This window comes from Ambystoma mexicanum, chromosome 3q, assembly GCF_040938575.1.
Source record: "Ambystoma mexicanum isolate Mex_15411 chromosome 3q, UKY_AmexF1_1, whole genome shotgun sequence".
NCBI lineage: Eukaryota > Metazoa > Chordata > Amphibia > Caudata > Ambystomatidae > Ambystoma > Ambystoma mexicanum.
The window spans coordinates 450684841-450699929 of record NC_090926.1 but is presented as its reverse complement, the minus strand read 5'-3'; the positions used below and the strand labels follow the sequence as shown (position 1 = coordinate 450699929).

At 44.1% G+C, this 15089-nt stretch overlaps 1 protein-coding gene across 3 annotated transcripts in view; it reads right to left on the bottom strand.

Moving 5' to 3' along the window:
• HDAC3 (histone deacetylase 3) overlaps nucleotides 1-15089 on the bottom strand; it is a 314462-nt gene that overhangs the window by 268670 nt on the left and 30703 nt on the right. For 2 of the 3 annotated variants that reach the window (XM_069654130.1, XM_069654131.1), the window contains exon 4: nucleotides 6250-6331. In XM_069654130.1, coding sequence (XP_069510231.1) covers nucleotides 6250-6331 — 82 coding nt within the window. Of the gene's footprint in view, nucleotides 1-6213; nucleotides 6332-15089 lie in introns of all 3 variants that reach the window. The other variant, XM_069654132.1, reaches the window with a different exon arrangement.

Here is a 15089-nt window from a genome sequence, read left to right as displayed (position 1 = left end):
GCCTTCGACTAGCCGGATCAGTGCAGTGGCCAGGGATCTTCAAATCCCCTCAACCACCCCCAACAGGATTTGCTGGACCACCTGTTAGAAAAGATTTCTCCTTTGGCAACTTTCCCTCCATAGTTCCATGGACCCCCAAACTGTGTGCTTTTGTTTTTGTACCTGTCCTGGCGTTTTACAGGGAGGTGGAGCCTTCAGCTTCACTGCCCTGGCCTTTTGCTCATTTGTTATGAGGAAACCGATCAGTCCTTCAAACTGTCAGTGCTGGGAAGCTAAGTTTCCCTTTTTGTCTTTTACTTTTTGTAACCTTTTAACATTGCACGACACGTTACAATGCAGTGCAATAGGGATACCACCCTAGTCTTTTACACTTGGGATTTTTGGTTACTTTTAGAAGTGCCTAAAGATAAGCGGGTGGCAGCAGATCTATTGTTACAATGTTTGCGTTATTTCTAGTGTGCACATTCACGTTTACTGCATATGGCTACGAAACGTGGCTATTGCCCTAGAATGGTTGTGCCATGAGATTTGCCCTTGTACTTTGGCCATATTGAAGTTTGGTCATCTTCCTGCCTTCCAGGTAACAAAATGCCATGCAGGGTCATGCACTTGCCCGGGAAAGCTGTTGTTTACAAAGGCTAGTGATGCCTTTGTGTGTGGCTTAGGAAGTGGGTGGGACTGTCTGGTCCCACACCACCTCTGTGGTGCTAGTAAGTCTAGGAGTGAGGCATGAGTGAAACCAATAGTTGTCTCCAATTGGACCACTTCTGGCTGTAATGATGCAGATGCTTACCACTGGTGCGCTCGGACTTGCTTCCCGGATACATTTTGGATAAGAGGAAGACTCCAGCTATTTCTTCAGATGAGCGTTGAAGCCAAGAATCCTCTATACAAGAACAGCCAACTGACGATCCTAAGAAGACTCCTGAAGCGGCTAAGCATTCCTTCCTGCATCCGGGCTGGTGAAGCCCTGTTGGACTACCTGATCTGCGAAGGCCCTGTGCGGTGCTTTAATCCCTGGACTAGTGGGGCCAACCAGTCTCAACGTGCTCTCGAACATCCAGTCATCCTGAGCCTTCGGAACTGTCCCTGGTCTACCCCCAGTGGACTGACCAGCTCTCCAGTGGGCTTTCTTGCTAGAACATTCACCATACCGCATTTGTAGCTGGAACATAGATTATCACCATTTTGCAGTGTAAGTCGCCTTCCTGCCGAAATTCAGCCTCCCAGTTTCAAGGTATTCTGCTCTGGAAGGTCTTCCTCAACCCTGACTGTATGGATGCCTGCCATCATCTGTGTGAAGTGGCCGTCCCTGGAACTCGCCTTCCCTCAACCTGTGAAGTATCCTGAAGTGGTCTGCATCGTGCTTTGTGCATTTCTCCATCGCCAAGGGTTGCACTCTGCTCTTGGACCCAGCCAGAAGAATCCTTGCACCCGCAGGGCCTGGGCTCTTCTCTCCGGAACCAACAAAGAGGAAACCAACCTCCAGCGACCCAGAGTCGACCCATCCAGCCATCTTGGAAAATCAGAGCCAGCGGGATAAGTAAACGCAAAGCAAATGTCTCCCCCTATCCTCCATAGGATAACACAGAGAACAAGTATCTTTGTATTCTTCCATTCCACTGCTTTATAGTTATCGCAGTGGAGCTGAAAGATAAGAACACATTTTCACTTACCAGTAACTTGGTTGCAGCTCTTCTCTTTAACAATCATAAATACACGTACTTTACCTGCAACAAATACATTCTGAGGCCCCACTCTTCATAGGGATTGGACTTCTGAAGCTACAGCATATTTCTTGTGACTTGGTTTCATCTTACTGCATCACTCACTTACCTTCTTTATTGATTTTAATAATTGAATGCATCTTATCTTAAGAACCCATGGTGACTGTATATATGTTTATTATTCAGTGGTGTGTGATATCACTTATTTTTAGTGTGTGCTTAAAATGTAGATAGTCTCTTTTGTACATCCTGTCTAAATTGAGTTATTGTGTGCTTCAATGTGTGGACTCATTATCGACCCCTGCCCGCTCACACTATCCCGAGAAAAGCCTTGACTGCTCTCCGTTGCTACCTTGAATGGGGTTTGGATAACCTCTTAGAGGTCCCTTGTTCACGATAACAAGGGTGGCAAAAGCAAAGTCGGGTATATAATTGGGAAGAGGGGGAGGGATAGAGAAGGTGCTCAGGAAGGCATCAGAAGGAAAAGGTGGAAGAGCAATGGGTATAACTGAACCGAATGTATCGTGGGACTCGGCTGTATTCTAGGGGGCGCAGCGCCGAAAGGGAAGATAGCTTGAGAAGAGGTGTCGGATGCGTCAGGGGGTATATCTGGAATGTACTCACTGCATGGTGGGCTGGGGCATGGTGAAGCCATGCCCAAGAAAACGCAAATCGGCAAAGCCCTTCAACTTACTTCCATAGGCCCCCAACCTTTGGCAGGAGTTGTATGATAGAATTCTTGGCCATTTTTGCCACAGTTCCCTGAAAAGCGAGCAAAACGCATTTTTGGTTTCCTCATTTATGCATGTCATGGTTACCAAAACTCTAGGCTTGTGTGCAAAGTGCTTAAGAACAGCAAACCTGTCTCTGGCTTAGCCGTGGCCAGAATTCTGAGCCTTCCAGTGTGTCATGGTGAGCCAAAGCATGTTGAAACCATGTCCAGAAAACAGTGTGCAAAGCCCCTCAGCCCTGAATGGCCCGGTTCTATAGATGGGAAAGCTGGAAGGAAATATGGACACATTTAACTGAGGGTGGGATTTCAAACATGGCTTCCTTGGGAACAGAAGCCCCAGTCTGCTCTTCCTGGAGGTTCCATCATACTGCTAGGGAATTTAAGGTAATGGTTATATTTGTGTGCGAAGCAGGAATCCACTTAGGCTGAGGACCTATGAGTGTTAATTTACATATTCCTCCCTTTGACTAGCCTGCTCTCCCCAGGTTGCAGTTACTGTCAAAACAGGGTTATCTAATCTATTTATTTTTTCTTTTTTGCGTTTTCAGGGGGTGTCTACCTGCTGTCTTATGGCAGCTTCAAAGGTGCTGGAAAATAAGACATTTAAAGCAAAACATGATAAAACCTCAACACAACATAACGTAATATTACCTATCCAGCTAGTACACAAAGGAAGCCAACATCATATCCCCCCCCCCTCTACCAAAGGCACAAATGAGTACATATAGTAGCACTAGTTAACATACATTTAGCTTTGAGAAAAGATTGCATTGATTCAGCAGAACAAGACATGAGACAACAGGTTTCTACAGCTTAACACATGACATAACACAACACATTGTAGCATACCAAATCCAACTTCGTGTAGCACTTAAAAATTGGTCATAGCATAAACAATGTAGCCAAGTGCAGTGTGACGTATCCTTGGATGTTGTCCCTTCTCCCCTAGGGGGGGGCCCTTCTCATGAGGCCAGGCTGGTACCTGATAGTCCCCCTGGGGAGTACACGGTATGAGGAAGGGTAGGATTGACTCAATTTACCGAGATGTGGAAGAGGCATGGAGCTAGCATGAATCATCATCATATCCAAATTGAACATTCTAGCTTTCAAATACCCATAGGCTTAAAGATGGAGGAAGACCTGACAGTTGTCAGACCCTCCTTGGAGGCACCAAGAGTGAAGCACCTATAACGCAAGCAAAGCAGAAGCTGCTGACCAGGACATACTTAGGGAGAACTCACAGTCACTCACTGGTGCACCGGCACACTGAGAGCAGAAGGTGGTCCAGGGACGAGAACCCGCCAAACCACACAGTGGGCAGAGACGCACAGCCCTGCTCCAGTGAAGTGCTGCAGTGCCATGGGAGGGAGTGCAAGGACTGACGAAACAGAGGAAGCTATCAGAAGCTTCATGGGAAGAGTGTAATCAACTAAGAGGACCGGGAGCTCCTACTGAAGGTACGGGGGCTGCCCAGGTCCAGAGGGAGCACAAGAAACCATTTTGAGAGGGCCTGGGGCCGCAAACTAAAATATAAGAACGTTTGAGCAAAGTACTATACCCCGCAGGATAGTGAACCGTGTATAGTAGAAGTGAAAGAGACCGGGTGAGTTCCACAACTGTGCATTTTCTTCGTGGCAGTACCTGGCAGGAAGTGTACAAGGTCTGCCTACCCGAGTCACTAGAAAGGCATTCAGCCTGTTGTGTTGCACTGTAATTTAAAGTATGAAAGGCCAGGGGAAGGGAGACATCCCCCCTGGTTTATTGAGCGGAAAGTCTGAGAAGGGCTGAGGGAAGAGAGTCATCCCCTCCCAACGTCTGCGTACTGTGAAACCAAAAGAGCACAGGTGAAAGAAACCATACCCCCTGGTGTTGTGTATTGTAAAGCCGAGAGAGATCAGGAGATGGAAGCCATACCACCTGGTGTTTTATGTCGTGAAACCAAGTAAAAAAAAGCCCAGGTAAGGGAGTCATTCCCCTGGCACTGCAAGTATTGAGAAGAAGATACCTGGAGAACAGACATTTTCCAGGAACCCAATGGTGAGGAAAACTATGGGCAATAAGGATTTATGTTTGAGTTGGAACTTTTGAATTTGAACTGAGAACTTTACAAAACCCCAAGCTGGAACTGTGTGTTATATCCTGGAAAGGCACAGTTCCCACCTGCAAATTTGAACTATAAATTGTCCAGAAGAAGGGAGCCATTCTTCTGGACCACTTTTTCTTAGTTTAGTTTATAGTGCAAGGGACGGAATTAGGTTTTTACACAGGAGGGTGGACTATTTGCTTTAGAGACACATCCTGACGGAATGCTTAGTATTTTGTTGAGGCAGGGAAACACCTCTTAGTAATAGGGCCAGGTAGAGTTTTCCCCATTTACTTTGTCAAGAATAAAGGTTTTTAGAAACAACCATGACTCCTGTGCATCAGTCTCCTCCTTCTGCACCCTTACAGCAGGCATATAGCAAACCATGCCATTGCTAGGCATACCAAACAAATGATGATGCAACCTAGCAGAAACAGTACGACAAAGGTAGCTCGTCATACACACAATTATTCTCTCTCTCTCAGTCTCTCTTCCATGGCTGCTGTTTTGCAGGCCATAGTCCTGGGTCTTCAAAGACAAAGGACTCTACCCTCCCACATCCTCTTTCAGTCTGATCTGGGTCAAATTGCTGTCTCCCTTTATTGAGAGGTGCCATTCCTCCTTTAATTCCGATGCGGTTCATTTATTTTACTTGCCCATACACTAGGCTTGTGCTTCTTTGCAAAGTGATAAGGACACTAAGCATGCCATTGGCTCTGCAACTGGTTAGACTTGTGAGTGTCATGGTGGGCCTGATCATGTTGAGGCTTTACCAAGAAAACACGGGCAGCACGGCCCTTCTGTTTACTTCCCCAAGGCCCAAAACAGCATTTGAGAAGGGTTGTATGTCAGAAATCTGAAATTTGCCAGTTTTGCAACAGCTCCATGGAATGCAAGCAAAAGAGCTGTCATTTATTAGGGGATTTGGGGGTTCTTCAGTAAGGTCATGCCAACCAAAAGGATACTTTTTGTTAACCAAAACCCGGTCTAGGCTTGTGGTTCTGGGCAGAGTGCTTAAGGACACAACGCGTGTAATTGGCTCCACATTGGCTAGACATGTGAGTCTGCCACAGTGTCACGTTATGTTATTTTGCATTTGTATAGCGCCTACCGCCATAGTTCATGACATTGAAGTGCTTTTGCCTGTCAGAGATGCAAAAGACGAGTATGATAGACCATTCAGTATTGGTAGGGAGGAGCAAAAGGGAAATAAAAAGGCAACCTGCGCCATCCCGTATAAGGATACCACTCGAGGGGTGAGGGAGTTGCAGTGGTGATGGTCCAGATTACCAGTTCTGTGGCGTGGTGTTATGGATTAACCACAGTTGCTATGTATATGGTTTTGCCAATTAATAAAGGTCTATAGTTTGGTACTCAACTCACCAGTGGACAGTTGTTTGCAGGTGTCTTTGTTTTGGACACTATATACTAAGCGGTGGCACCATGTAAAAGCTTGGTGGAAGCTAGTGATAGTTATCTACCCTTCAACACACAATTTCCACAATGTGTCTCTGGGTCCCATGGCAAAGTAGGGGCAAAAGGCCTTTTAGTCAGTTCCTGACCACCACCTGTGAACCCAATAGTTCCTCTATAAATAGTCTATACATGAAATGGTGCAAACGACTCGAATGGGATGTATCAAAGCTAAATTCACCAACAGCAGAGCATACCTGCCTGGTACTAATCCAGCAGGCTCAGAAGGCTACCTTGTTGTTTAGCTGGGTTGCTCCCTGCAGTGAGGCTCCGGTATAGCGAGAACAGAACTCGAAAAGTCCTGGGAATACTGGGCTGCAAACGGAAACAGAAAAATAATTAGAAATGCAAAATACTAGCCATGTGTCAGATTTAATCTCAGGATTTAATTCGTCCCTTTGTGCCGGATGCCCACAACATTTCCCAAAAGTCCCTTCAACTGATACTACTCGTATTCACTTTAGATGTACATAGTATGCATATGGCACCATCTAGTGGTACAATGCAGAAGGAACTTCTTTTTGTAAAATCTTTCGTACCATGCTATGTTATGATTCGCTGGTTGATGAATCCTTGAGAAAGGCTAGTCAGTTTATTTTACCATTTATAGATCCGTGTTCTGTAAATAAGCATGCTGCAGAGCTGCAATTACATTCTGTGTATCGTATTTGCCTTGTAATGTAATGTTAAAGGTATCACGCTGACCAGATTTATGCAAGATGTATACTTTGGACCACGACTTTAAACCACGTCAAATGTGAAAGATTATTTTTCCAAACTTTAATTCATAGTAATGAAAGATTAATCCGTTTTGAAATGTTGCAATCATCAATATGGTAAGCAATTCCCCAAGTAGAAATCTTTAACAACATTTTCTTTCTATTTGTAATGCTAAAACAACCTTCCTGGGAATTCTGGGCGAGACACGTGCATCTAAAGAAGATACAAATAACCTGCTGCAAAAAGACTTTAGAAAAATACATGAAAAATAGTTTCTTTTTTTGGCTTGTGAATCCCGACTGGGTGCATGGTTGGAACATATTTTGGTTAGCGCCACTTGCCCCTTGTTCATGTACGAATCACTCCGTATTTTGTAACTATAAGGACACAGCGCCATGCTGACTACTTACAGATGGTTTGCCGATGTATACACAAACAAGGGCCAACTTCGAAGTGGGAGACATGGCACTAAAGAAAATATTTCAATATTAAACATGCATCGCCATGGTAAGAAACATGGATGAATCCTGAAAAAGACGGTCCTTTTGTATGAAAACGAACGGCTCATCCGCCGAGACTACACGGAAATACACTCTTTTTATTGAAGTGAGAATACTGCGGAATTCAATCGATGTGGCCAAGTATGACATACTTGCTATAGTCTTTTCGGGACTATTATGTTTAATAAAGAGTCGGGAAATTGGTTCTGTAAGTAGGTTAATTATCCGTAGACTTTCCATAAATCGTTTGGGTAATTGAAAAGTTGTAACCATGTAGTTTAACCCAGCGTAATGAGCATGCTTGGATTTCGTGTGCAATTTTATACATTTAAAATTAGCCCTAGCCAACATCTATGGTAAGAACAATGAAAATGATGGTAACTCGCAGTGCTCCAGATAAAATTTTGAAGTGGGAGTATTTTACTGCCTATTTTTAAAAGTTGGGAGTAAAATGTTTTTTTTGGGGGAGTAGAAATGCAAGTCCATTTCCTAATGGGAGAATTTTATAAGCGAGTAAAAAAGTTTTAACTGCAAACAGAAATGTTTTTGTTATTTCTATGCGCCTCGTTATTCATGCACGTTAAAAGATAGATGGTTAAGAAGAGTCGTTTCTTTCTCTGGTACTACATGCTCTACTGGTCCACACAAATCCATGGAACTGTTTGGGGGAATGCAGGGGCACAGTCCTAGATGTCCGTTTACTATTTTATGTTGCGAGTATTTTTACTCCCTATTTTTTGGGGAGGGTTTGCCTAATTTTTGGGATCTTTGGGATTTTTTCATCTGTAGGGCTGGTAACTCTAATGTAGTAGATTATTCAATGTCCCCTCTATCTCACCAGAAATGTATAGAATTTAAAAAAGCACCTGGTAGAACGGGTACGCGTTTTATACTACTATGATATGCATGCGAGTGTGATAGAGTACACTGTGTCAGCACTATATGGTTTGACCTTGGGATGGTCACTAACATTTGCTCCGGGTATGCAAAAACGATTAGAGTATGGAAGAGGGTACCCCGTTTACTATTGAAATCACAATCATATTTTCAATTATTGACCAAAGTAATCTGTAGTTACTTATACTGTATACAGTCAGAATATATTTTGTATGTACATTTTGAAAACACACGTAATGTAAGTTTGCTTGTGACAAACACACACACTACCATAGGCGAGTATGCATGCGCCGTTACATCATGATATAACAGCATTATAGTATTTGATATTTGTCAATTTTCAGACAAGTAAAATGTGTAATGCATGGCCTTGAGATGAGAATAGTGGTAGATCGGTTCCTGTGTAGAGGTTTGTTTGGCCTGTACAGCACACCAAACTCGGTGAATTCCCAAGCTGTAGCGAATAGTGGTAAACCAACGTAACAAAAATACATTGTGGCTATCCAAAACGATGGAAAAGGAATATGTGGACGAAATGGGTTAAAAAAGTGTCATTCAGCCCCCAATATATATATATATATATATATATATATATATATATATATATATATATATATATATATATATATAATAATGAATTTGCTAAAATGGTAACTGTATTAGAACAGCTGCAGTCTGTTTATTGTTTTAATCTCTAATCCTGATTTTTGAAAACTGTCGGACGGTGGCTTTGCCATTGACTTTGTATCGATTTTTATAAAAATACATTTAACAGTGCGAACGTCAATCATGATAACATTATAGGCTAATCTAAAAACCCTGCAGATCCAGCGGGAGGGCAGGAGCCCATCCTCCTCCCCCCGCAACCTGCGTCCCTGCAGTGCATCCACCCGAGGAAGCTGCAGTTGAGGCTGCTCTAACTGCATGTGCCCGTGCGCACCATCGAGCTGCCCGCCATCCACGTCTGCTAAATGGTAAGAAATAGTCATCTTACGAAGCGGATCGACGAAACCTACAAAATCCACGGATCCATCAGCTGTTCGCTGTGTTCATACTCGAGGCCTGCATCTAAAAAGGCCACCGTATCTTTTTGTTTATAGGTTGCTAAGCAACCGTGATCTTCGAGTTGCCATCGAACCCTATTGGCCAAGAAAATCGCCTTCTCCCGGCATCCGCAACCTAAAGGTGAAGCCGGCCCTCCCAATCTAAGGCCCCATTACATGGACAAACCTGTCTGAGCCTGTCTATGCCGGACGCGCTGACCGTTGGCCTACACAGCTATCCTTGATGTAAGTACTGTCAGAGGCGTAGACAGGGTAGGGCATGAGCGGGCAAGGCCCATCCAAACTCTGTAAATGCCCACTCTGCAATGCTGTGTGGGCATTTACAGATGTTAATGTCCCTGTGGTGGGCCCGACTACATTAGCTTCAGGCCCCACTTGTTAGACAATCCTGGCTACACCTTGGAGTACTGTTAACATTAACACATAGGCCCCTTAGGCATTTGCGTATTATCCGACGTCCCTTTGGTGAGGTGACCATATCCTTGACCCGCCTGGGTCTCATCCTGCACCCCTGCAAAGTGATTTCTGCCTAATCCACCATTCTGCCATTTTAGATTGCCTGCAAACTTGCCCCACACCGCATCGCGCCGACTTTCCCCAAATCCAAAATGTTGGGCGTGATGCGGCACGAAAGTGAGGCTTAGCTTTGCCCTGGTCGCTAGGTAACGCTTCTGTCTGCTGTGATCATCGTCACTCTCCACAGGCAAGATCCTTTGCTACTGCCACAAATGCTTATAAACCTTTATCACGCCATCCAGCACACATTGGGAAATAGTTCACGTCGATTTAACACTTTACGCCCCACATCCTTCTAAGACATAGCGCCTACATTGTATCATACCGCATTGCGCCCAGATTTCACTTCCTTGTTCAGGATATATTATCTGCACAACTGCCAACTACCAAACGGTCGCACTGCGATTATGATCCATCCGTATTATTGCTCACCTAGTACAATCCTGTTGCTCATTTGCATTTGTCTGATGCACACTTCTGATTGCACTACAATCCTGTACTGACCTATACTACGACCAACTCAGCCCATCATGCTGCCTAGTCTGATTTAGACCCAATGCCTGTTGTTGCTACTGCCATTACTATCTATCCAGCCTATTTCTGTTGCCTAATTTCACCATGTCCTACTACTTGATTGACTATTGTAGCCATGGAGCTATGCATCTATGCTGAACCAGCCCATCTGTGCCAAAATCACCTGACCAATGAGTGATTGCAACTATTGCAGCCATTATTGAAATTGCCTATTTCGTTGCCCACACTCACCTAGGCTTTTGTGATTGTAACCATTGCTGTTATTTGAACCTTGCATCTAACTGAGCGATTTATATCTGCAACTGCCGCATCAGCCTATCTAGAAGGCACCCCAACTTTATTTGCTGCACTACCTGGCATTATTACTGTGACCCAACCGTTTACACCCTAGCTTTGCATTCTATCTATGTACCATTTGGTACGCGCATGTTATGCCTATGATGTATCCTTGGCCACAAACCTAATTTACACTTCAATCTGTTGCATCTAGTTCATACATGCCCTTTGATTGCTGCATCTAGGTCATATGTGCCCATTGATTGCTGCATTTAGCCCTAGGTGGCTCCCCATTTTATTGTGGCATCTAGCTCATATGTGCCCATTGATTGTTGCATTCTGCCTAAGTGGCTCCCCATTCGACTGCTGCATCTAGCTCAGCCCGGCACGAGGCCCAAGCACTGACCTCACCTTTTAAGAGTGATCCTTGCCTCTACATTAATACCTCTATTAGCTCTCCACCCACCTTCATTTACATATTCTATAGAAAGTTTATCTCCACCATATACTAGTATGTTCCATACAGCTACCAGCCAGACTGTATACTTCACAGTCCTTATACAAAGTATTACACTCTGCAGTATGCTATTCCACACAACTACCATTGGGATTCCATCCACCTTGACGTCTCCCACTATTACAAACAAGACTTCTTCTAAATTACTCGTAGATATGAAAGACTTTCAAAACCCCATACCAAGCAATCCCTGCCCTACTCCGGATAGGAACTTACGCCTTAGAGCTAGGTTAGCCAAAATATACGAGCCCCCTATCAGATCTCTCCCTACCATTACAGGAATAAGGACTCCTAAAACTCTGCCTACCCGAACGACTACAAGCACGAACCTAGCTCACAACTGTGGCCCTAGGTCAATAAAAAGCATAGCCAAGCACAGCAAACCCAAACCGTCACAAGCCCTCAAACAAACAACAATTGCCATGAGCCCTCATATCAAAGGAGCTCTCATAAACTCTAGATCCCTAGTAGCACATGCCACAGAAATTGCCGACCTGATCCAGAAAGATGACCTAGATTTCATCGCCATCACCGAGACATGGCTACACACCTTTGCAGGTCCCATGCTTATGCTAGCAGTCCCTGACGGCTATGCTATTTTGAGACAAGACAGACTAAAATCCAGAGGAGGAGGCATCGCCATCATCTACAAATGTAGCTTCTCTATGAGATGAGCCACCCCGATCGACGTCCACTCATGTGAACTATTATCAGTTAAAGTACCACTTACCAATGCCCAAACCCTTAATATCCACCTGATATATCGCCCCCCCCTCCTGGAACATTTGAGGATGATATTAACACTATCGTGTCTAGCAATCTCAAAAGCTCAATGCAAGTACTTCTTCTTGGAGACCTTAACATGGGTTTTAATGACCTATCAGACCAGCCTGCCCCAACTACAGCCAACATCCTCTCAGAACTTGGATTCACCCAAAGAAGTAAAACCTCCACCCACAACAAAGGTAGAATACTTGATTGGGTGGCAATCCACAACTGTCAGGCCAACATCCTCTCCATCTCACCACTAGCTTGGACTGACCACCACCTAGTGTCATTTATGCTTTCTACTAACAAACCCCCACCTCCACCCTCACTAACTAGAAACAAAAAGAATATTACTGTGGACAGACTCATCCCTGCCTTACTTCCCACCCTCAACCTGCTCCCAGACAATACCGATCCCGAGAGCCTGGCCGAGGAGTACAACAAAATCATGACCTCCTCTTTGGACCAGATCGCCCCTCAAACTTAGACCAAGTAATCCGAAAACTCACTTGAATAAATGGTTTACACCCTTCCTAAAAAACCTAAGGCAACAAAAAAGAAACTGAGGCTGCCTGGAAAAACTTCCATCAGAAGCCAACAAGATTAAACTCACCAAACGGTCTTCCCTCTACAAAAAATAAATGTCTAGCTAAACGAATATCCTTTGACACGCGCATATCCCCAGCCAAGTCCAATATGAAGGAACTATTCACTATTCTTAAAGAAATTGAATCGAGACCCCTATAGCAGTACCTGATACCTGCACTAAAGAAAAAATGGTGCTCAGATATCCAACACGCTCTAGCCAATAAAATATCCACCTTACAAAACAGAATTTCCTGTAAAAAAGCTTCTCTAAACGACCCTCCTCCATCCAAAACAACTGGGAATACCACTGCCGATGAATCCACCCAAGTTTCTATTCCCAAAGTGGAAAGAATTATTCTGTCCCTTAAACCCTCCAACTTTCAGGGTGATCTCTGCCCTGCGCAGCTCATCAAGGATGCGGCCCGAGACCTATCGCCCTTCATAAAAAAAAAAACTTATCAGTCCTTCTCTACTGGCACCAGCCCTACCAACCTTAAACAATCTTGGGTACTCCCTCTCCTAAAAAAACCTACTCTTGACCCATCCACACCTACCAATTATAGGCCAATCACGACAGTGCCTGCCTTCTAAAAATTCTGGACAAGGTAGCTTATATACAAATCCAAAAGCATCTGGAATTACATCACCTACTAGGAGCCAGACAATCAGGCTTCCGTCCCCAAAAAAGAACAGAGACAGCCCTCATCGATCTGAAGACCCAAGTTGATGAGCTTAGAGATAAGGGCAAATCAGCCCTACTCCTCCTCCTAGATCTCTCAGCAGCGTTCGACCTGGTTGACCACACTATTCTAAGCAACCACCTTGACACAGCAGAACCCTTTTCTGACAATGCCATCACGTGGATCAGATCCTTCTTAGATGGCACAACAAGGAGGGTCTTCTCGCCTCTAGCAGCTGCCGACCCTATACCCATCACCTGCGGTGTGCCTCAGGGATCTTGCGTCTCGCCGACACTCTACAATATCTTTACCAAGCCCCTTTTCGATGATCTGGATCATCTCGGTATCACCTACACAAACTATGCAGATGATACCCAGATCCTCCTCCCACTTTGAGGGGATTATGAAAAGGATTTGGCCTTGGTGAATAGAGTGTACATCATCATCCAGGCATGGATGGCCACGCATGGTCTATGCCTGAATGATAAAACTGAAATCATCCTGGGCACCACCTCTAAACTGAAAAAACTAGGATCTGACTATTCCGCATTCATAATTGATGGCAACAGTATCAAAGTAGAACACGAGGTAAAAATACTAGGCTTTTATCTTGATTCAAACCTCTCATTTGCCAAACAGGTCAATTCCTTAGCATCCTCCACAGCTTACACGTACAAACACATTCGCACTGGCAAGCCATTTCTCTCTGACAGTAGCTGCACCATCCTGGCCAGAGCCCTTATCTTATCTCGCTTGGACTACTGCAATGCCCTCTATTTAGGATCAACTAAAGCTACCATCAGAAGAATCCAAACATTAAAAAATAATTCCCTTAGAGCGGCATTAGGCATTTCCAGAAGAGATCACATCTCCGAGAGCAGCCGACAAAACAACTGGCTACCACCCAATGACAAAATCCTCCTAAACACTTTGTCGCTCACCCACAAATCTCTCAACAATGCTGTCCACATCTACCTGACCGAGAGATTCCATGAACAGACCTCCCTGAGACCACTTAGATCAGCTAACAGATCGCCTCTCCATACCTAGTTTCAAACGTTCCACAATCGGAGGCAACAGCTTCCCTGTGAAAGCAGCTAAACTGGGGAACTCCCTGCCTCGCACATTGAGATTAGACCAATCCTACCAAAACTTCAGATCTAACATCATTATGTGGCTGAAATCTAATGACCAGTGCAACCTTTGTATATATTGCTTCTGTAAAATGTCTATCATTTGTATATAACGCTTGTAATTAGGTACCTTCTGTATATACCTCCTCGTATTAATAACCCGTATGTAGATTGTATACCTTTTTGTTGTAACTAAGCCTTGCATATACTTGTAACTGCTGCACTCTGTTACCCCCAGGTATGATGCGCATTACAAATAATAAAACAAACAAAAACAAACAAACAAACGTCCCTCTCATGAGAGCTTACACAATAGGCATAGCAGACTACATAATAGGAACATTGTTAAGTCTATTTTTCTTTCTATGAATTACAATTTTTCAAAAGGGCTGCAATTCAAATTGAAGATTGTGATCCAGCAAAAATGTTTTCTATACTGGTAAAAGCTCAATAAAGATCTAAAAAAAACATGTTCAGTTCATTGTTCAAGGATATGAAATGGGTACTTGTTGGGTTTTACCTATTCTGGTTATTTCCTTATGTCGGTCTGAGCCTGGAATGTTGAGAATGGAGTGTTGGCTGTGAGAATGTTATGCTTGGATTCCAGATAAGTCAGTTGGGAATTTATGCTTGGCACAGAGGGACCGGTGGATGCTTCTCTCCCATGTACTTGTCTTACGTCTACCCTGTTGTACTTACATGTAACCTACGAATCCAGTAAAGACCACTTATGTCACCTGAGGCTCGTGAGTAATATGTACAACTCTAAATCTACAATCTAACACTGGCGACGAGGATTTTGGTGACGGAGGGGAACCAGGAACTGAAAAGGAGCAAGCAGTTACAGAAAAGGACCTGAACTGTAACGAGAAGACAAGGG